Source organism: Protopterus annectens, chromosome 4.part0 (assembly GCF_019279795.1).
Source record: "Protopterus annectens isolate FY-2018-M chromosome 4.part0, PAN1.0, whole genome shotgun sequence".
Classification (NCBI taxonomy): domain Eukaryota; kingdom Metazoa; phylum Chordata; order Ceratodontiformes; family Protopteridae; genus Protopterus; species Protopterus annectens.
The window spans coordinates 7496710-7519528 of record NC_056733.1 but is presented as its reverse complement, the minus strand read 5'-3'; the positions used below and the strand labels follow the sequence as shown (position 1 = coordinate 7519528).

General features: G+C 37.0%; 1 protein-coding gene across 1 annotated transcript in view; it reads left to right on the top strand.

Moving 5' to 3' along the window:
• Positions 1-811, top strand: part of TEFM (transcription elongation factor, mitochondrial) — a 92958-nt gene extending 92147 nt beyond the window's left edge. Inside the window, exon 4 of the mRNA XM_044068043.1 lies at positions 21-811. Coding sequence (XP_043923978.1) covers positions 21-467 — 447 coding nt within the window. The 3' untranslated portion in view covers positions 468-811. The remainder of the gene's footprint in view (positions 1-20) is intronic.
• The last annotated feature ends 22008 nt before the right edge of the window (positions 812-22819 follow it).

Sequence of the window (22819 nt, the reverse complement as noted above, 5' to 3'; positions counted from 1 at the left end):
TTCGTAATTTCTTTTCACAGATTTTATCTGTTGTATCAAAAATTCCTGTAGCAGACATTTACATTCTGGAAAAACCTGGAATTTCAGCTCAGAATGTGAACCTGTTTTCTGTAGCAGTACACCTGCGTACTGTTGAGGCTATGTTGTACTGTTTATTAAGCACCGGCTTTATACAGGATGGACAGCACAGGGTGCTAAGCATGGTGCGTACAGCCGTGGGTAAACACTTTGACTTGATGGTGGCAGAATCGAGGACTAGTGGCGCTGAGCTGGTCCGACAGTTCATGACTGATTCAGTTACTCAGACAAACCCAAGAGTGACATTTCCACGAGATATGGTGCTGCGTTATAGAAAGATGTTTCAGTTAGGAGGAAGAGAAAGGGCTGAAGAAATGTGTGATGCATTGCTGCAGGCAGTAGCATTTTATGAAATTGTTCATGACATACAGTGTTCTGAGAAATCTTAGCTCAAGCATTGATGATGAAACTCCTAGATTTGTAACTACAGCATGTGAACATCAGAGCATTGGCCTAAAATTGTCTTTGACAGAGTTTTGTCTCATTAAACATAATATTGAGTAGTTACTTAAAAAAGACTGTGAACCTTATGGCCACCAAAGAATAAAAGTATGAAAACAGACATATCAATGTTAATGAACATCCATTTCTGATTAGTACATTTTCAGCAGAGAGGTCAGTATTACAAAAAATTCACAACCTAAAACAGCTTTGTCTCTGTATTAGTTACTTGTATAGCAAGATACGTGGAGTATCTGGAGGTGTAATAAAGAATGTAGGATTCTTTGATTTATTTTTCTCTCCCCAGTATTTCACCAGTGTCATAATACATGCAGTAAGTACATTTTTTGCTTTATGCATTGTCTAACTACTGCAAGAACACAGTATGTTGTTTATCTGTGCAGCTGTGCTATGTCACACTCCTCCACACCTTCTCTGTACTTTCTTGCTTTTCTCATATACATTTTGTTGGTAGAATTTCAGAATTTTATCAGCTGTCAGGAATAACTCGTAAGGATGCTTTCTGCAGTGACTAATTGCTGGGAATTTCCTGTTCTGATAGCTCCAGTTTAGCACAAATCTGAATTTTCTGTCGTCTCTGTGCTTAGGGACACTTGTACCTCAAGCTAGTAAAATGCCACCAGCCCTGTGTCAATCAGTTCAACCCACATTCTTTGAAGAATCTGTCTGCAAGACAAAAAATAAACAAAACCCACAATATGTTAAGATATGAAGTTGCCCACCTTACAGAAAAGTACATTCAGAGGCACCGGAAGAAGATGAACAGACTAATTGCTTGTTGGGCAAGAAATAAACACCCACTGCAGAAGGATTCTTTACATATCAGTTTATATATTGAATACATATCTACTGTATCTAATTTCAGACATCTTCTGCATAGGGTAGATTTTGGGATGAATTTTAATTAATTTATTTATTTACATTTGTTTACCTGGAAATTTCAAATGCACGCAGGTCATTTTTCAGCAGAGGCACTGGGGGAAAAGCTCCACAAGTAAAAATGAGTAAAACATACAAGAGTAATTGAGTTTACAGTAATGAACATGACATAGAATAAAAAAGAGCAAACGGGTCCTTGTACCCGAGTAATTGAGTTTATAGTAAAGACCAAAACATACAATAAATACAGAGCAATAGGTACTTGTAACAAATTGAAGAATCAAAATAAAGAAACATAAGTATCTAGTAGATGTAGACTTAAGGATATCTGACTTGCGACTGAGAGTCAGGAATGCTGAAAAAAGTAAGTAGTACTTAAGGTCTAACATGTTCAGTAGCAGATAGTAAAAATCAGAACTATATTATTTGGGATAGGAATTTTTATTTTTTATTTATTTTTTTTTTAGTTGAGATTGTAGCAAGGACAGAGCCAGTGCATTTTTAGGTGAGACTTGAGTGCAGTCTTGAATTGACTGCTGGATGGTAACATGGCAAGGGGGGAGGTTGTTCCATAGTTTGGATATGGCACAAGAGAATAGAGATTCTCCTGCCATATTTTTGGGTTTGGTGATAAGTAGATTTTTGCTGTTGGAGCACAGGGGTCTAGAGGAGCAGTATGGTTGGAGAAGGTTTTGAAGTGATGGGATTTAATGAGGATGGTTTATTAGTTTGTGGGTAAATGAGAGATGATTCAGGTGAAGAAGTCGTGGGAGTTCAAGCTAGTCTAGTTCCCTAAGTGTGTTACAGTGGTGGCTGTGGTATGATGCACCCATTGCAAATTTTGCAATTTTATTGTAGCAAGTTTCAGGGCTGTTTAGGTCAGACTGTCTAAGGTTGGTAAGTATAGGAGAAGCGTAGAGTATTGTGGAGATTAGTTGGGAATTGGCAATAGAAGTTCTGGCTACCTTGGTTAGGCATTGTTTGTTTCTATATAATGCACCAAGTTTTTTGTGTACTTTTTTGTGGTAAGAGATATGTGGAAGTTAGATTTGAGATTGTTGTCTAACTCCACACCAGGAAGTTTGCTGTGATCTGATGGAGAAATGATGGTATTGTTTTTGGCAAGAATATTGAAGTAGGTGGAAGTTTGGTTAGATTTGGAGTGTTGGAAGATAAGGAGTTTGGTCTGACTGAGTAGAAGTTGGCCATTGAATAGCCAGCTTTCTAAAGATGGTAATGACTTTTGTGTGATCTTTTGAAGTTCTGGAAAAGTGGGGGCAGAGCAGTTGAGGGTGGAGTCATCTGCATATTGTATGAGAGAAGCATGCTTGGTGGAGATATGTAGGTTGTTGGTGAATAGGGAAAATAGTTGGGGGCCAAGGATGGAGCCTGGAGGAACACCAAGAATAGTGGGAAGAAGAGGAGATAGGTTATCTTTTCCAAACAACTGATTGTTGTTGGCCAGTCAGATAGCTGTGGAACCAGTTGGTGGCTGAGTGGGAAAAGAAAAGATTAGTGAGAACAGAGAGTAGTATTTTGTGTGATACGATGTCAAAAGCCTTTGATAGATCCAGAAATGTAGCAGTGGAGAACAAGCCATTGTTTTTATGATGAAGTATAGTGTTGGTGAAAGAGAACAAAGCGGTAGTTGTGCTGTGATATGGCCTGAAGCCATGTTGGGTTTTGGAGAGGAGATTGTTAGCTAGGAGGTAGTTTGATACCTGAGAGTTAATGCATTTCTCAAGGATCTTGGAGAGTGGGGAAAGGATGGCGATGAGGCAGTAATTGGAAAGGTCAGTGGAGGATCCTCCTTTTTGGAGGGGAGTGATGTGTGAAATTTTCCACAGAGATGGTACTTAGTTTTCCCATATGGAGCGGTTAATTAATATGGAAATTGAATAAGCTAGGGTGTAGGCTGCAATTTTTAGGTACTCTGAGGGAAGGTTGTCAGCTGCAAGTTTTGTGAGACGTCCTTTTATATAAGAGGTGGGTACTGAGGAGAAGGCAAAAGAGGGGGGTGGAGAATTAGGGTTGGGAGCTAGGGGAGTGGATGGGGGTATTGTTGTTTGGCTAAGGATAGAATGATTTTAGTGAAGTATTTGTTGAAAGAGTCAGCAATACTGCTGGAGGGGGGTGGTAGATGGAGGGGGTCTACTTTACCTGGGTGGAGTATATTGATGACCAGCATTGCTTAGGGTTGTGATGGAAGGAGTTTATGGTGGTCTAATAGTAGGATGTTGAGGAAGGTGCTATTGAAGAAGTGGAAGGCTTCATCTAGATTGAGGTATTTTACTGGTGTCCAGTAACATTTTTGGAGGGAAGAGATAAAAGAGTGGGGGTTGAAATCTGCCTTGTTACGGATTTGTCTGTGGATAGTAGGCTTAGCACTGTTAACATGGTGTCTTAGGAAGAATGTAGGGGAATGGTCACTGAGGCTGTCAGGTAGACAGCCAGTTATGTAGGAGTGGGGATCTTTGTTAAGTAGTATCCAATCAAGGATGATATGAATATTGGGGTTTTTATTTATACAGGTAGGTGAGACTTAATCCTTGTGGAATGTTTAAATGCAAAGACTCTGGTAGCTGTGTCTTTAAATTCAAATGCATGACTGGTATGGTCTCATTTTAAGTAAATGTGTGATGAAAATGTGAACTGATGTGGTGTAGTGTCTCCAGTGGAGACATTTTTAAGTCAAACACTTTTCTAAACAGCCACATGCTTAGTGGAATTGCCTTTGTCATTTGCATTTTTCAGTATATGGTCAACCACATGAGAAAGTGCAGTGTGTCTGACAGTTCACTTGGAAAGGATGTGCTTAACAGCTGATAACACTCCCCCAACCCTCATCCATGGCACTGAGAACAATAGCTTCATCTTTCCAAAGTCTCTCATACTCTTCAGTTAAAACATGCGTTGGTGATACACAGTCAAAGTATGAAGGGCTGTATTTACTTTGGACTCTGCATCTGTAAAAGAAGGGGAGGAGATAAATTAACTGGGTTAAGGACCATTCTGACTCTGCATCTGTAAAAGAAGGGGAGGAGGTAAATTAACTGGGTTAAGGACCATTCTGAAACTAGTTTTGATGTGAAAAGTGAGTTAGTCCTTAGGAAAACATGATCCTTGTGTAAGATCAACTAAGGTTACTAACAGATGATATCCTGCAGCTTATCCATCCTTGATCAAAGGCAGTGGCCGCAAGAGCATCTTCCAGGAGGTGAGCTGGTTTAGTAGGTCTGAAATTTATTTGAACAGGGGATGGAAAAGTCTGTCAGTCTTGAAGTTTGGATCTTGGGGAGAGGGTCTCTTCATAAGTGTTTCTAAATGCAGAACAATTTTAAAGAACTTCTTAATCAGCTCTTATTGAATCATGATTTTTTTCTTCATAAAGTCTTGATCTGAGGAGATGTCAGAAACAGGTATCCTGCTATGGAGAAACAGAAGCTAAACCATACAGTGTTTAAGATAAATCAAGATCCCTTGCAAGCTAACCAGCTTATGTAACATATGCAACCTGTCTACCCAGGTAAAGAAAACTTCCTTTTAGCAGAATACTGGCTGAGCAGAAGGCTTCCTGGTGACTTCATTCATATCTAAGTTGCGAACTAGAAGGTCTGGTAGGAACAAGGGAGTTAAACAATGTACTAAGTGCTTTCGTTCACAATGTATGTGAACGAAAGCACTAACGTTTAATACATTTTGGAAGTTTTGGAGGTCTCCTTTTTTGTCATCTCGCTTGGATTTTGTTACAACAGTTAAACAATGTACTAAGCCAGGAGGTGGAGCTGGATTTCACCCTACCTGAAGGTGGCTTTCTCAGGTTGTACTGACAGCCTTTTCTGTACATTGAATGACATAAAGGCCTGAAACTTTACTCTTCTTGATCACTGAGGTATATTGAAATTGATCTTGATATTTCTTCTTTTGAATTTTGAGATAAACTGCAGGAACAAAGGAAAACCTACAAGAGTCTTGCTGTCACAGGAGACAGAATATGTTCGTCATCTTCCCCTTATCTTACCAAACTAAGTGTAGAAGGAGAAGACAAGCTGCCAACACTGTCCCATGTAGTGAACAAGTTAAGCCACAGCATTTGACATTCCTGACAAGGCAGAATTTGTAAATCTTCACCACTAGATGAGAATTTGAGCTGTAATTGAGTAAAGCCTGCTGTCACATTAAATTCCTCCATGATAATGTACAGTGTCCGACCTACAACCAGACCTTTGATGTCTTTCTGCATGGACATTATGCATGCATCTTGTACTGCTTGTTTACATACCAAATCATGCTATGATTGTCTGAGTAAAACAAAATAAATTGTGGTCTTGTGTCCTTCTAAAGCCTTTAAAGTAGTTTTTGTGAATCTTCCCTTTCCTAGGAAAGTCTACTTTCCTTGAACCATGGAAGAACCACTCCAGGCTCCCCAACCAGTAGTGAAGCATCTGTTTGTTAGGTTATACTGCATGAATGGTGAACTTTCCGACAGAGTGATAAAAATGCAAACCAAGAAAAACTATAATAGTAATAGGATAAGGCATCTAAAAAATTCAAAACTTTCATTGCACCTCTTCAAAGTATATCCAGTGCTTCAGCATAAACCTTCAGATGAGAATTAATTTTGTCACACCTTACAGCTCAAAGATAGGTCTCAGGCATACAAAGGTTTGAAAATGTGTTGAGTTTGCAGTCAGTAGCACCTCCTTATCTTTTGTACCACCTGTATTCTCAGGCGTGCACATGGAACCAGACACCTCGTGTTTATCAGTGTCCAGCAGTGGCACTATTAAATAAAGACACCTCTCCGAGTAGGGCTAATAAAGGTTTCTCATAATTTGTAATGGACCTCCCCCCCCTCCATGGTCACCAGAGAAACAAGCTGTTACAGGGTTCTGTAAAGAATGTTGAGGAAAAACTCATGTGATGCCAGTAGGCATGTGTCTTGAACCCTGGTGTTCTGCATCAAGTTGCACCAGCAGATCCATTTTCCATGCTTTTAAGAATGAATCTACGAGTGACCAGCACTGGATCAACTTCAGCTTTTGGCGTTTTTACATGATCAGCAGGATAGCAGAAAAAAGTGATCAGCTCCTTATCAATATTTCAAGCCCTAAGTCCTAACATTGTGAAACATGAATTAAAGTTCAAACAAATCTGCGAGTTCTGAAACTTTGCTTTATTCCTTTTAAGCACTTTCACATGGAGGCTTTGCTATAGAGAATGCATGTAAAAGGAATACTTCAAGGTACTACAGCCTCAAACTTCATATTTTCGCACTTGTAGTTTTACTGTTCTGTGGGACAGTGCATTTACAGTCCCTGTGATTTTAACAAGCACCTAGAGTGCTTACTTAATGAACTGGGTACGATAGAGTAATCAGAGAACCTTCAAGGAGTGAGCAAGCTCCTGTTGAAGAGTGAAGTCTGAGTGGGAGATCCTTGATAGAGTGTGATCGATTATGATGTGAGTGGTATCTGTCAGTCTGATTATTAACTGGTCCCAATCAGTTAAAGTTGCAATCTCAGAGCAATATAGCATCACTCCTAGAGCACCCTGAATAATTTATTGTATCACTTCCTCAAACAAGTTTAACAAGGCAAGGGGAGGGGCATACAACACTAACAAAGATTTTTCTGTAACCGCTTCCAAAAAAAACCCTCCATCACAATAATGAGTTTGAAGCTTCTTCCTTGACAGAATTCTTCTTTGTAAGCTTAGCACCTCTACTACTACATTTTTAAAATGACCCTTCCCACTCTGATGTCCGGCCTGTTTAGTGAAGAGCTGACATTTTTGTTTAATATGTAAGTCAGGTTGAATTTACTAGAGTAGTATCAGGCTTGGTGTTTATCAGTCACATTTTAAGCTATAGCCATTTATTGTTAATGCTGCAGAAATTTAGAAGAGCTGTTTTAAGGTTTCTAAAGTTGTCTGCCATTGGGAAGGAGATGCACATTTGCCAACTAGCTTTAAGTGCATCATAAATTTAAATATCAAAGCTACTCCTCTTAAGAATGCTGACTTCATGCAGTTATTTGGACCATCTTTTGTTGCATCTCCTGCATTACACCTGCTACCTGGGATAGCATTCCTGAAAAGCTTGAGAAAATTCAGCAACTTGAATTATTCAAGAAGTGTCTCAAATCTGATTTTATTTGTTGTAGTTAATGTAATTGCTTTCAAGATGCAGTTTAATTGCTGCAAAATATTTTATTACTTTCTTCAATGTCTGCAGTTAATGTAAATTCAAATTCTTTTATATACAGGAGTTGCTAAGAAGTATCTATGATAGCCATCAGGCTGATTCAAATTTGTAATCACCATTGCAGGAAGCTTAGTAACATTTATAATTAAGTATGCTAGACATCTTACTTGGTTATGAAGTGCATCTTCAGTTGTATTTTGTACATGTAGCTATCACTGTTCTTCACACTGACTAGTGTGTACGTTTTGTATGAGATTAATATCATTGCCTTTTGTGCTCATGTTTGTCAGTTGTCTTCATATTTCTGGTATTTTGATGTTATATTGTTCTGTCATTAATATGTTTGTAATTAACAAATGTCTTTGTGTTATCCATGCCTTTGTAGCCCATGCCATGGCTGAAAAGGGTGAATGGGCCTGTTCACATATCTGTTAAACATTTTTAATGTTTTGGCTAGGCTGCGTACAGCCACTGGGCGCAATTCGTTCTGCGTTGCAGGGGCAAGAGTGGGCTGGTAGATGCCATTATTTAGGCACCCATCAAGGATGTTTTTTTTTCTTTGCTTGTTTCTTATACCTGGCAACCACTTTGCAAAGCACTGCAGGGTTGTGCAATGGGCTGAATGTGAAGACTATATGTTGACTTCCACATGGGGGATTGCCACCAAGCAACCCCTCTCATTCCCTGGAAGCAAAAGTGGTAGTCTTCTTCATTCTTCACCAAGGAAATTGCATTGACTGCTCTGCCCATGAGTGCATACAAAACTCCCCATTCCCCTTGAGAGGAAAGAGGGCCATGCCCCCTCACTCTTTCTCCAGTGTCAGGGCTGCTAACTGTACACTGACTTCCTGGGCTGCCATAGGGGCATCATCTCTCTGCACAACCAAGCTGAACGTCTGGTAAGCATATGCCAAATTAGTCATTCCATCCTTAATTTAAGTATCAGCAAGTATATCAGGTCTAAGACCTACAGCATATATAAACCTTGCTGTTATGCATAGTGTGACATAGGTCCTAATTGGACCATGAGTATCTATCATTCTTTTGGGACATTACAAAATAAGGTTGTGACCTTATTCTTCACAGCTTTCAATTTCTATATCATTTTGTCACTGTAAGCACCAAATAAATACAGTGAGCAGTCCAGCAAGAGTAAATGAAGCTGTAAACTTAAATGTTTTCTGTTTACAAAAGTACTAGTTGCCTGAGGCTTCACAGTATCCATTAATAACCACTAAAGACCACCAAACCTCAATCATATGTACAGAATGCCAGAAGTTTTACCATATTATGCTGTGGATATTTTACAGCGATGTCAAGGAGGAGTCTTAACAATATTAGCATAATAAACACTTTAAAGAAGAGGATTCAGGTTGTCATACTCCTTTCATGAATAGATTAGTGAAAGAGTATTTTTTATATATATATATATATATATATATATATATGTGTGTGTGTATATATATATATATATATATATATATATATATATATATACACACGCACACAACAGTGGGAAGGTAACAAACTTGTGCCCAAATAGAGAATTCTGAGCTAGTAAAATGCTATAAATGTTTAATAAAGTTATTATACAAACTGCATCAAATAGTGCAAGGCTTTACATTAACAGCACTATCCTTTTTTAAGAACAACTTCTGCTCTAGACCCAATTAAAAACTCTACCAGATCTAGTCTTTCAATGAGCACTCTCCTGTCACTTTGCCTAATACCATTCCCTGGTAGGGAAGATGGTCTGTAACTTGTAGTCTAAAATTCTGCTACCTTTCCCCACACTAGTTATCTGCCCCCAATACCTTGGTCCCTTTGCTAATTGTCTGCAGTAAATTCCAGACCCTATTTTCTGTACCCCCATTTACAGTCATTCCTATTGATAAGATATTTCTCCATTTCCATGTTGGCTTAGTTCTTAAAATACTTTCTGCTACATTATAAAATTTTGTGTGGTTGTTATGCTACTGTCTTCTTACTTCTCAACCCCTCCCATTTCGTCATCATCTGTGGCCTGTTTGATTTATAACCACCTACTTTTGCTATATATAATGGCCTTGACTGTATAGCTTTTAATTATCCTTCATATCAATTAACCCTAAACCACTTTGTTCTATGGCGAGAATCAGCTTATTCCCCTTAACTTTTTCAACTCTTAATTATGGTCCACAAGTTCTCCTCTGGCTGATAAAATATGCCTGACTTGGATGTAAAACTAAAAGGATAGGAACTGTTTTACTTCTTGTTTCGTACTATCCATATCCTTAATCAAGCAGTTCCAGCTTTTCAGTGTTTGTACTATCTTTGGTTTACTCTCTTCTCAGATGTCTTTATCTAACATAAAATCAAAATCCTTTTAATTTATATACCTAAATACTTCATTTATTCATGTCCCCATAAATATGGATAGCACTGAACTAATTCATGTATAGGTACATAGTTTATGCTTTAGCCTTTGTTTTATCATCACAAATTTTATATCCTGAAAAAAAACTTTCAAAATACCTCACAACACAGAAATGTGTTTTTCTGTATATATCAAGTACAAAATATCATCTGCAGATAAAGCCAGTTTTATTCATTGATTTCTGTGCATGCTGTATCCTTTAATTTGAGAGTCCATTGTTTTTTCCCATTGACTCTGAATGTAACACATGTAACACAAGGGAATGAAGTCTCCTCTGCGTAAACATAACCGGTTGGAGAGTAAACCTCATACCTTAATTATTACCTCTGATCCTTCATATATCCACCTAAATATGATGTTATTATGTCCAAGAACACAAATGCTGCTGTTGCCCTAATCATAAAATCCCAGCTGACTCTGTTGAATGCCTTCCCTGTATCAACACCCACCAACAATGGCTGCATTTTCTTACGCCATGCTTTCCACTGGATAATCATTGTCAGATATTTGTCTCCCTTCACCAAAACCACACTTATACATGTCTATCGATTTTAGCAACACATTTGCAATTATCTTTGCTAGTGTAGACTTGCACTTTAAAATTGAAATGGGTCTATATGAAGCTTTGTCTAAAGGGTCTTTACCTGACTGGGTAATACAGTCACCATGGTTTTCTTCCAAGATGCTGGTTCCCCAGTTTAAAATATTAAGCAAAACCTTCCAGATCTTTATCATTTTCTTCCCTCCTGTCATCCAAACTTCCACAAGAATTCCATCTATTCCTAGAGACATTCCTGTTGATTAGAGATATTGCAAATTAATTATAGGATCTCTGGTCATTTTTCCTGTGATAGGCTCCTTAAGTTTGGCTTCTCACTGATCAACAGTTTAACTTTAGCTCCCCCAGCATGAAAAAAGAAACTGAGTGGTAAGGGCTAGTAATTCTGAGAGTATTATTAAAAAATCAGTTACTGTTTAGTACACACACCGCCTGAATGCCAGCAAATAAGAAACTTAGAGAGCATGAAAGAAACTCAACTAGAAAAAGGTGAGGAGAAAACACTGATTGGGAAGAATCTTGCAGCTGTTAAGCAAAATGTAGTTCAAGCTCCAGCTTTGTTATAAGAGATGATTTCTAGTAACTTGGAGGAAAAAAAATCAAATATACTCAGAGCTGAATAAAACAAATGAAACACTGAAAGAGTTTGTTAGCTCAACAAAAGAAAAAAATGGAAGAATCTTTAAACAGCTATTCAGATGAACTGATAAAACTGCAAAAATCAGAAATCAAAATGAAGAAAAGGCTGTCTGAGTATCAGACTACTCAAGAAGGACAGAGCATGCAGAGAAAACCTGAGATTTTCTGCTGTAACAGGAAGGAACAGACTGTATTAATTTTATGAAAGTATAATTGGACTGGTACTGCAAAGACCGAACACAAAAAACAAACTGAAGAAATAGTATCGTATTCCAAATGCTAATCCAATGACGACAGAAAACAAATGATTTTAGTGCTTTCATTCACTATTTTATTGCGTGAACATCAGAAAAAAGTATGTTCCACCCAAACATCCCTTTATATCAAATACACAGGAAATGACATAATTAACTAAAAACATTTCATAATTCGATTAAATGACCTAGATAAAAAACTATATATTTATGTGTATATAAATTACATATCTATTTGTTTAATAGAAAACATTTTAAATTAATGGACTCATTGATCAGCCCCTAAAAATAACTGCCAAAGTGTTTCTTTACACTCTAAAACTTTATTCAAATCCCCTCCAAACATAATTTTCTCTATTTTTTCCACTACAAAAAATTCAAACTTTTTGAACTCAGCACATCTAAAAGTGTGCTTAGCCAGGGAATTAGTTGGATCCTTATTTCTAATAGCTAAGTTGTATTCGTAAATTCTACGTTTCAAAGTCCTGATAGTTTTCCCCACATAATAATGTGCACATGATACACACTGCGCAATATATACTACAAATTCTGTGTTACAATTATAGTAGTCCTTGGCCCATATAGTGTAGTTCGAATGACTGAAGGTGATAAAGGAACTATTGCTAATAAATCTACACTGTTTGCAGTTCCTACAAGCATATGTACCTTTCTTTGTACTAATTAATCTCACATTGGTATCATCTCTCCGATTTTTTCTTTCTAACATTGATTTTAAATTAAGTACTCTCTTATAGGTAAATTTGGGTTTATTACCTATTAAACTTACTAGGTCTTTATTACCTAATAAAATCTTCCAATTATTTTCTATAATGGCTTTAATAAACCACATCTCATTTACTGTAGGTATGGGAAAGGCAATACTAAAATTAATGGAAGCAGTAATAGAACCTTCTAATGTTGGACTCACCTGGATGTCTCTAGACAATAAAATGGGTGAAGCCACTCCTTTTCTAAGCATTATAACCTCCTTTTCAATGTTTTTTAACCATTCCAAATCATCCATTTTATTGTCTATTATCATCTTCAGTCATTCGAACTACACTATATGGGCCAAGGACTATTATAACTGTAACACAGAATTTGTAGTATATATTGCGTAGTGTGTATCATGTGCACATTATTATGTGGGGAAAACTATCAGGACTTTGAAACGCAGAATTTACGAACACAACTTAGCTATTAGAAATAAGGATCCAACTAATTCCCTGGCTAAGCACGCTTTTAGATGTGCTGAGTTTAAAAAGTTTGAATTTTTTGTAGTAGAAAAAATAGAGAAAATTATGTTTGGAGGGGATTTGAATAAAGTTTTAGAGTGTAAAGAAACACTTTGGCAGTTATTTTTAGGGGCTGATCAAGCACCCGAACTAAATGAGTCCGTTAATTTAAAATGTTTTCTATTAAACAAATAGATATGTAATTTATGTACACATAAATATATAGTTTTTTATATAGGTCATTTAATCGAATTATGAAATGTTTTTAGTTGATGTCATTTCCTGTGTATTTGATATAAAAGGATGTTTGGGTGGAACATATTTTTTTCTGATGAAGTTCACGCAATAAAATAGTGAATGAAAGCGCTAAAATCATTTGTTTTTTGTCGTCATTGGATTAGCATTTGGAATCCGATACTATTTCTTCAGTTTATAATTGGACTGGTATTCCACAGCAGGATTTGTTAATTGAAAGGGCATATTGTGTGTATGCTCAAAGCCTAGTTTTTAGAAAGCAGCAAGGCCTGTATAAGTAAAGATGCATTCATACCAGCAAAAAGAGTTGATCTGACAAAACTGTGGTAGAAGGGCAAATATTAAAAATTGGAGACAGTGTTTATGGAAAATGATTATTCACTGTATGCCATGCAAAAGAGAAGCACATTTGTCCCAGCAATCAGGACATGTATAGAGGCAGGTGTACAATTCAAGGAGCTGTATCCAGCTTTCTACAGAACATTTTTTCCCTTGAGGATCAACGTAATTTTTTGTTGCAGAACAGGCTAAGTTGGAAATACAGAAGTTTGTCAAACAAAAAGTGAGCCAACAAATAAAAGGGAACTTTGCATCTCATTCGTCTGATAATAAAGCTTATAGAGAGACTTTGCTTGTGAAACCTTTTGCAGTATTCCAAAGGAAAATGAGATTCAGGAATTGACTAGAAGTATCAGTAGTACCTTGGACTTGAACTGGAGTCTGGGGTTGGGAGGTGGAGATAAACAGGAAAAAGACCAGCAAGACTGAAATTAGTGAGTAAATGTGAGACTATAAAGCATCGGTCACATTTGTGAAATATGGTTTTACAAGAAGAAGTGGTTGGGAAAGCCTATACTTTTATTGACTTTGTTAACCTTGGGAGGGGGCTGAAAGTCAAATACTTCACTTCATGGATGGCGCAGTGGTGCAGCGGTAGCATTGTCTCCTCACAGCAAGAGGTTCTCTGGTTCGATTTTCGGCTGGAGTGCCTTCTGTGCAGAGTCTGTATGTCCTCCCTGCGTTCGTGTGGGTTTCCTCCAGGTGCTCTTGTTTCCTCCCACATTCAAAAACATGCATCTGGAGCGTTTCTCCCCGGGCCACCGCTGAAAATTGGCTTTGTTCCAAGTCGGACTTTCCCGGTTAGCAAATAATTAATAAATAATAAATGTCATTAATATTTGGGAGGGCAGTAAAAGGGAAAAAAAGAAAAAAATCAATTTTTGTTCTTAACAGTATTTGTATAAAAACCTTCTGGGGCATATAAAATGTTGGATTATAAGTATAGGATTCAATCAGAGGAGGTTAGAAAAGACTGGAAAGAGAGAGTGGATTAGCAGTTCACAAGGAAATAATGGGAGGAAGTGTGTGGCTCCCAAGTATGCAACAAGGTCTAGAAGATTTAGGATTTTTGCTTGGAAGCATTTGCTTGGGTATGTTTATACCATAAGCAGGCTCCAAGGTATGCCTCCTTAAGTAGATGGCAAATGTTGGAGGTATGATAGGAAAGAAAGAGGTAACTGGTAACATGTTTTATGAGTCTAATGAGTTGGCAGACTTCAAAAAATCCCTACAGAGTACCCTGTCAGAAATATTATATAAGCAAATAATTGTAACTAAGAAACTGATTTTTTTTAGCTGTGATACAAGGTCTGTATTAACTAGACATTGTAAGGCCTTGCTAAGTTTAGTTCTGGTGACTGCCAAAAAACAATTACTAGAATATGGGAATCAAAGTCTAAACCAACTGTATTTGAATTATTGGATATTGTAACAGAGATAAAAGAACTGGAAGTGGGATCTTAAAGAGTAGGTGCAAATTACATAGAAAAAATTTAAATTGTGCGTACAATACATATGCAGAATAATGTTTTGGTGGAGGAGTTAGATTTAAGGGAAGACAGGAACTGAGCAATTCTTATAATACTGAATTGATAGTTATACAAAAACGTGATAATGTAATGTTTGCAAATAGGAACATATTAATGTTGTTTTGTTTTATGTAAATGCATGTTGAGCTATGTATTACATGATAATTCAATAAAGGTGTTAAAATATTTGTATAACACATTTCATTATATAAATTGAATATTATAGATTAAAGCATTTCAGAGATTGTGATAAAGATACTAAAGTTAACAAGTGCTTTTTCACTTTTTTATTTTTAAAAAGTGTCGGCATTACATTGTAAAAAGATAAAGGCTGGACAAAACCATGTTTAAGTTAATATGCTGTAGTCTTGGGCTGTTTGAGTGGGGGATGGAGTGTAAAAGTGTAATGATTATAATATATGTAGAGTTTAATTTTTTTTCTGTTACTAGATACACGTCTTGATTAATGCACTTACTCTATTAAGTTTTTTGTGTACCAGTGAGGGCTTTAAAAATAAGAGGACACTAAATGTAATGAAAAGTTTTCCTATAGCAAATGAAGATTCAGTGCAAGTCTGCTGCTAGTGGCAGCAGTACATTCTGTTCTTAATTTCCATTAAGATAAGCTGACTACAAATGTAAGTAATAATTCTCAAGATTTCTGGGAATTTTTTTTACTGATGGAATCTTAAAATGTAAAAGGTACAAGGGCAAGCAGCTTTGTAAAAATTCAGGTTTGAAATTAATAGAAGTGAATAAGAGCAGCTTTCCTGGTACCTAAATACTTAATTGCATTTACAAGAACAGTGTATAATTTGGTTTTATTTAAAGATAGCCAGTGCACTTTTTCTTAAGGATCAAAGTTAATGTTTTCTGAAAGCATACACACTGTATTTTACATCTGGGAGGGGGAATTAAGATAAGACTAGAACAGATGGCAATTAGTGTACATAGGAGCACAGGCTGTAACATGCACTTTAACAGGGATAACCTTAATTTTAGGTTAGGTATTGCCTATGAGTGCAGCTGTTGATTTGGGACAGTTGTTCCTATCCGATGGGTTAAATTTCATTATTTAAAGATGTACATAGTTTTGTTTCTTTGTTTTATGTTTATTGGTTATGTTTTTTTGACGGTTTTCAGTAAAACAAAAAGTCTTGTAAAATGTGGCGTAAAGTTCAGATGGAGTTGGCAAGAAACAACTGTATAAAAGATCAGTCTGACAAATATTAGTGAGTAGATGTAACACTGGAAATAGACATTTAAAAAGCTGTCATATATAATAGGTGGGGAAAATAACTTTTTATCATAATGGCTGTATTATCCATATTGTTTTGGAGCATGAATGGCCTCACATGTATAGACAAAAATGGTAATAATACTGAATTATGTTAAGAAATGCAGATAGCAGTGCTACGGGAGACACATTTGGAAAGAAGTGAGCATGTAAATTTGATAAAAGCAGGATTTCAGCAGGATATCAGGGTCAAAGGAAACTGGGAGTACTTGTACTCATTGCTGTAATACAATAAAGATGTATAAAAAGATGTTAAGTAACTTTTTAACAATTTTATTTAATATTAACCTTTCTAAACTCATGCAGAATATACAAATGCTTCATTATTTTACCTTTATGGTTTTGCAGTTGCTTCTATTCTTGTTCTGTGAGATTCACCTTATTCTGCAATACCTTAAACTTTGTCATTTTCTCTAAAATAATTCCTATTTCTGTTTTAATATATCTCTTTCTGTCTTATTCCACTCACTAGCTATTCCTTCTGAAGAAATTTCTGTCTTCCGTAATAACTCTCAAATTATTTCCAGTACCCTTTTCTTAAATTCCTGTCTCTTATTAGATAAGTCAGAAAGTGTTAGTGTCTCATTTTACTTCATTGCCCTGCATCTTTATTTTAGTTTTTATTAGTGTATCTGAAATAGTTATGGAATGTGTTTCAAAGCTTTCAATTAAATAGATATGTTCCTGCAAAAATATAATTTCTATCCAGCTTGTGTAGTTATTGTACCTTGGAAAATAATATGCAAATTATGGATGGGTACTTAGTACAGAATTTGCATCTTTCATACCAAGCATACTCATATGTTCTTCAAAATCTGTATTTGTTATGTTATCACTTAAGACATAGGCAAACATGCATTAACAGAAAAGAAAATAAACCATTTTAACATTTTCCATTTAAATATAATATTTATCCCATATATTTTTGTTGCTAATATCATCAGTCCAGCATTACAAAAAATGCTGAATTCCTGCCTTCCTTTAAACCTCACCCCTCCTCCTGAACATTATTATGCATGTATTGTTCCAGCACTTTCCATTTATTTTTGTGTAATTTGCTCATACCCTTTCCTAAAGATCCCTTTTCCAGTTCTTTTATCTTTTTTGTAATGTCAGATATAGTTGGTGTAGAATTTTATTTCCATTTTCTAGTAATTGCTTTTTTGGCAGCCAACATAATTAAACTTAATAGGGCCTTACTATGTCTAGGCAATTCAGATCCTGTATCCCAACTCAGAAGAATTGTTTCCTTACTTACAGCCATTTGCTCACCCAATATTTCTGAGTACTCTGTAGGGATTCTTTAAAATCTGCCAACTCATTGCACTCCCTATGTTCCTGGTTACCTCTTTCTTCTCCATCACACCTCCAACATTTGCTATCTACCCAAGGAAAAATTATTTGAAGTCTGTGTGAGGTATAAAATACCTGTGCAGACACTTCCAAGCAAAGATCCTAAACCTTCTGGACTTGGTTGCATACTTGGGAGCTATACCTATGTCTTCCCCTTGCTTTCTTGTGAATTGCTTTTCCAGTCTCTCTTCTCAATCTTTTCTAACCTGCTCTGATTGATTCTTATAATTATCATGCAATATATATATATATATATATATATATATATATATATATATATATATATATATATATATATATCCTACAAATTATCCCTTTTTAACAGCTGCTTCTGTTCTAGATTAAACTAAAATCTCTACTAGAGCAGGTCTTTCACTTGAAATTTCCCTATCCCTTTCTCTTGCCTGTATTTTGAGAAGAAGCCATGGTAGGGGAGGCAGTCTCTAGTCTGCAGTCCAAATGTCTTCTTAGCTACATCCCTTTCTGTTAAATTTACTGCTTGAGTTATTTGTACCCAATATCTTGTTTACTTTGCCAGGTTTCCCTAGTAAATTCCAGAAAACTGCTCATTTGTTGTATTTTCCTTTCTGTATCCTGCTGATACGTCATCAATGTTGCAAATCAGTTTCCATTTCCCACCTACAAAAATATTCCCTGTTGAAAACTTAATATTCCTCGCAAAATTCTGTTATGCTCCATAGTAGCAGTTGTAGGTGGAATATAAATGCATGCCAGTGTAACCCTCTAATCCTGTCAATAATCCCCTACTACCATAAATTTAACATTTTGGAGCCCCTCTAGCAGTCAGTAGTATTACCCCCTTTCCTTTGTAACTTATATTCTGCTGAATGTTCATCCTGAAATCCTTCCTTTATCAACTTTGCATACTCATTTCTATCCATGTTTTGCTCCAACAACAGTATTACCTGTGCTCAGAGCCATAGCTTGCTCATCTAATGCTCACTACCTCTCTCCGAAGTAACACCCCCTTAGCTTTTCAAGTGAAGAGCAGTAAATAAATAAGGACTTCAGCACACTGTACCAATCTGCTTCCTACAGATTCTGCATGCCCCCTTCAGCTCTTTAGTTAAGAGCAAAAAGAAAAAAAATGCTGCCGTGCCTTTCTGTGGCAGCATTTGCCCAGCCTTGCTATGCTACTGTTTGCCCCTACACTTAATATAATTAATTATTTTTATTTTTTGTTTATACCATTTACCTTTCATATAATATAGGTAGAGTAGACATTATGATCGAAATCTATAACTCCCACCTATTACACATAACAGTTCTTTTGAATGTATATTTCCAAGTTTTATGTTACATGCATACATTAACAATGCTCATCATATTGATCATTGCTGCAGTAGCCTTAGCTGCATTGATTATATCCTGCCAGGGATATAACCGACCAGCTTCCAAAGCTTCAAGGCACTTTCCATGCATCCAAACCATCCATCAGCTTGAGCTGAGCTGACTAAAAAGACAAGTTTGGGCGCTAAGCCCTCCAAAACTTTCCTGCCATTGACAAGAGTGCTTATCTGTGGGCTTTTGAGGATCAACAGTTAGCTTGTGCTCTTCCTTTGCTGGCAGAGGAGTTATTTTTGGGAATAAAACTTTCCACATTAAAAAAATGTTTTTATTGTACTTCCCTTTTTAAGGAAGTCATTTGTAAGTTAGGAGTTTGTGTTTTAATGGATTGTCATGAGATTTAACTGTAGTTTTAAATGGGAGTACACTTTTTTCCTGTCAGTTTAAAAGTTGTGTAAAGTAATCGAAAAACTTTTTTTTTTCTGCAGAGAAATTGTGTTTATTTTACTTTTTGGGGCTGCCAGAGTGTTTTACAGTAATTTTTACTGTGAAAAAAAGTTACCTGTAAAGACTTAAATTTTACTGGCTTTTGCTGCTTGTTTTCTGCTCAAAAAGCTTCCGGTCCCATAGTTGGTCATTCTTCTAGCCACAAATAGAACAAGTTAAACAGATGCCTAGCAGTTTGTCTCATACTCAGGTGGGTGGAACTGCTGTGGCCATTGCTTGTTCCTCAGACCACTCATCACTTTTATCTCAGTTCCCTCTAGTGTAGCACCTACAGCCAGTGTGAACCAGGGGTTAGCCACATCTTATGCAGGTGATGGGATTCTCTCAGTGAGCAAGGCAGAGCCACTCTTGATATTCCTGGGAGAGGGAACAGGGAAGACTTCCCTGTTTTTTCAGAATGTTGTGCCCATCCTTTGGAAGCATGCTGCTGCCATTAATAACACTGTTGGCTCATTTTTTTCCTGTAAAAAAGAAAGTAGACTAAACATGTATCTATTCCTTCTCATATTTCCTTAGACAGGAGTAGTTTACTGGGTCTCACTGTGAATTGAATTCAAGCTATTGATCCTGATAAGGTGGTTTCCGGTAAAAGAAAGAGGGAGGATCTGTATTATAAGAATGAAAGCACTGAATTGAGAATGCAGTAAAGATCAGAAATGCTGGACCTCGAACTCGCTGTTGTGGGGGGCTGCACTCCCCACACCCCCAGCTAAATATATATACCAACTCCAAGATTGCAGTACAGTGATGAAAGGGCAAACATTCCAACTTCACTGTACTGCAATCTCACAAAAAGCACTTTGAGGTCTAGCATTTTCGATCTTTAGAGCGTTCGCAATTTAGTGCTTTTGTTCTTATGATATAGACCCAAGAGGGAGACTTCTTTTCCTGAAGAAATTCAGGATTCTGAATCTGGACAGGAAGATGAAGGGACAGATACAGGATTCTCTCCTCAGTTTTCCAATTCAGCCTCAAAAGAGATCTCAATTTCTGATTCTCATTATGTGGTTTTCTTTCTCTGAGACTGTAAACAGAATGTGCTAGTGTTCTCAGTGGGGGAACACTGAGGTCTCTCAGTCCCTCAGAAAATAGTAGGAATTGTTAGCAAAGGAATTTCCAGAACCTTCACCCATTCCCTCAGTTCTGTCAGCTGTGGAGGGAGGGAGGGAGGATGTGTGTCACAGCCTGAAATTTTCCTGATAGTCTGCCTGTTGCCACTAAAAGGCAAATAGAATGTATAAATTTCCTCAATCTTTTTTAAGTTTATATACACTCTTCCCAAATGTGACCCAACAGCTATCCTACTCTTTTTGACAAAGATGAGAAGATTATTGATAAGTATGGAGAAAAGGTATATGTCTCTGAAATGTTGATTTTTAAAAAATTCGAATTGTCAGGCTCATGTGTTAAAGTTTATTCTGACTAATTGTAAAAGTATGAGGAAAACTGTCTGCAGTTTGATCTTGTGAGGAAAAATGTGCTTTAAATAATTTAGTTTTGTCCACTGTACAATTTCTCAGGATTTTGAGTCTGATCGCATCTATGATTTTCTTGATACCTGTGGCAAGACTCCAAATGAAAAAAATACAGTGGTGTCTAAAGCATCTTTGGTCTAGTGCCAGCATCCCATGACTTTTCAAATCCCAGTGCTGGGATTTGCCAGAAGAGAAATCACTTAGTGGAGAAAGCAAATTTCCCTAAACTCAGGTCTCCCGTTCTCCCTTCCTACTCCAAAACAGTTGGTAGCCACAGACTTTCCTTGGGGAGAAGTTTCAGGAAGAATAAAGGTTGAAGTTGTGTGGGAGACCCAAGGACAGACACAAACACGTACATACAAAAGGAATGCTTTCCTGATCAAGGCACTCAATTGTATAATTTTCTTTGGTCCTCTGTACATCTTCAAGTTGTTAAAGACAATATCACAGTCATGTAGTATAAAAACAAGCAAGGGGGAATCTGGTTATATTCCCTTTGCAGACTAGCCATGCTAGTTTTGGATATAGCTTCACAGCACAGTCTCACCCTGCAGGCATCCTACAACCCATCAGAGCAAAATTGTGTGACAGTGAAGCTAAGCAGGACGAAGACAGAGCCTCACAAATGGAAACTAGATCACTGGGTCTGCCAAGATTTAATCCATCTGTGGGGTGTTCCTCAAGTAGATTGCCAACTCTCTGAACAATCAGCTAGCAAGATTCATTTCCAGGACTCCATACAAGAAGACCTGGTCGACAGATGCCTTTTCCTTTCATTGGACAGAAATGTTCCTGTATGCTTTTCCATTCCTTCCAGTGGTATCCAGGGTACTTCTGAAGATTCAAAAGGAATTCTGCAAAATCATTCTGGTGAGTCCCTTCTGTCCCTGGTAATAGTGTTTCTCCCTTCTTTTGAAAATGTCCAGGGGCAGTTACACAAGCTTCCTCACAGAATAGATCTACTCACACAAAATCAGAGGTGTTTTGTACACACCATCCCCAGTCAAGTTCAACTGCCTGCCTGGATGACAGGGTCTTAATTCCCTTTAAGCACCTGTTTACTGAGGATGTGCAGCAGGTAATAAGGGGAGTCAAGTAAGCCTGCTACTAGAAGAATCATATATTTGCAAATGAAAAAGGTTTTTCTAGTTGGTGCCAGCAACATAAATAAGCAGCATCGATTCAGGGTTAGTTGCTGTCTGGTTTTACAATATTTGTGTGAGTTATTATGACTTATCCTACTCCTTCATTGAGGTTCATATCAGCTGTTTTAACATATTGGCCTGTAGATCCTCCTGTTTTAATGCATACTCATGTCAGAATACTTTTAAAAGGCATTTTGCGTAAGAGGCCTCCAAGAAAACCAGTGAACCCACCTTGGGATCTTAATGTTATGTGAGAGAAGCTAACACTTGATCCATTTCTTCTAGCTAATCTAACTGACTTGAGGTTCTTAATATGGAAAACTGGTTTACTGATTTCTCCGACCCCTGCATGAAGAGTATCTGACTTGTAAGCTCCTAATGGTGAGTCAACCCTATCTCATTTTCCACAGAGGCAGAGTTTCTTTGAGAATCAATCCTTCTGTTATGCCTAAAGTGGTATGCGCGTTAACTTTCTCAAACTATCCCTTTCCCATTTTTTTTCCTGAACCAAAAAATTAAGAAAGGATATTCCTTACCTTGGATGTCCTCAAACAACTCAAGTACTATCTTGAAAATTAAATATTTCAGATCTTTGAATCAAGTTGTTCATTTCTTGTAAAAGTAAGAAGGGACACCCTATGTCACAACAGAATATTTTCAAATGGTTGTCTTAGGCTATAGTTATACTTACCATAAAGGTAATAACCTTTTGTTAGACTCAACACAACAAAACTGTTGGAAGCAGGGTCATGGCCACTCTACCAGGGCCTTGGTTTCATCTATGGCTTTTTGGAAAGGGTTGGATTCTAGAAGTAGCAACTTGGTCCTCTATACTTCCATTTAAAAGGCATTACAAGTTTGATTCCTTTTTTAGGTTTAGATCA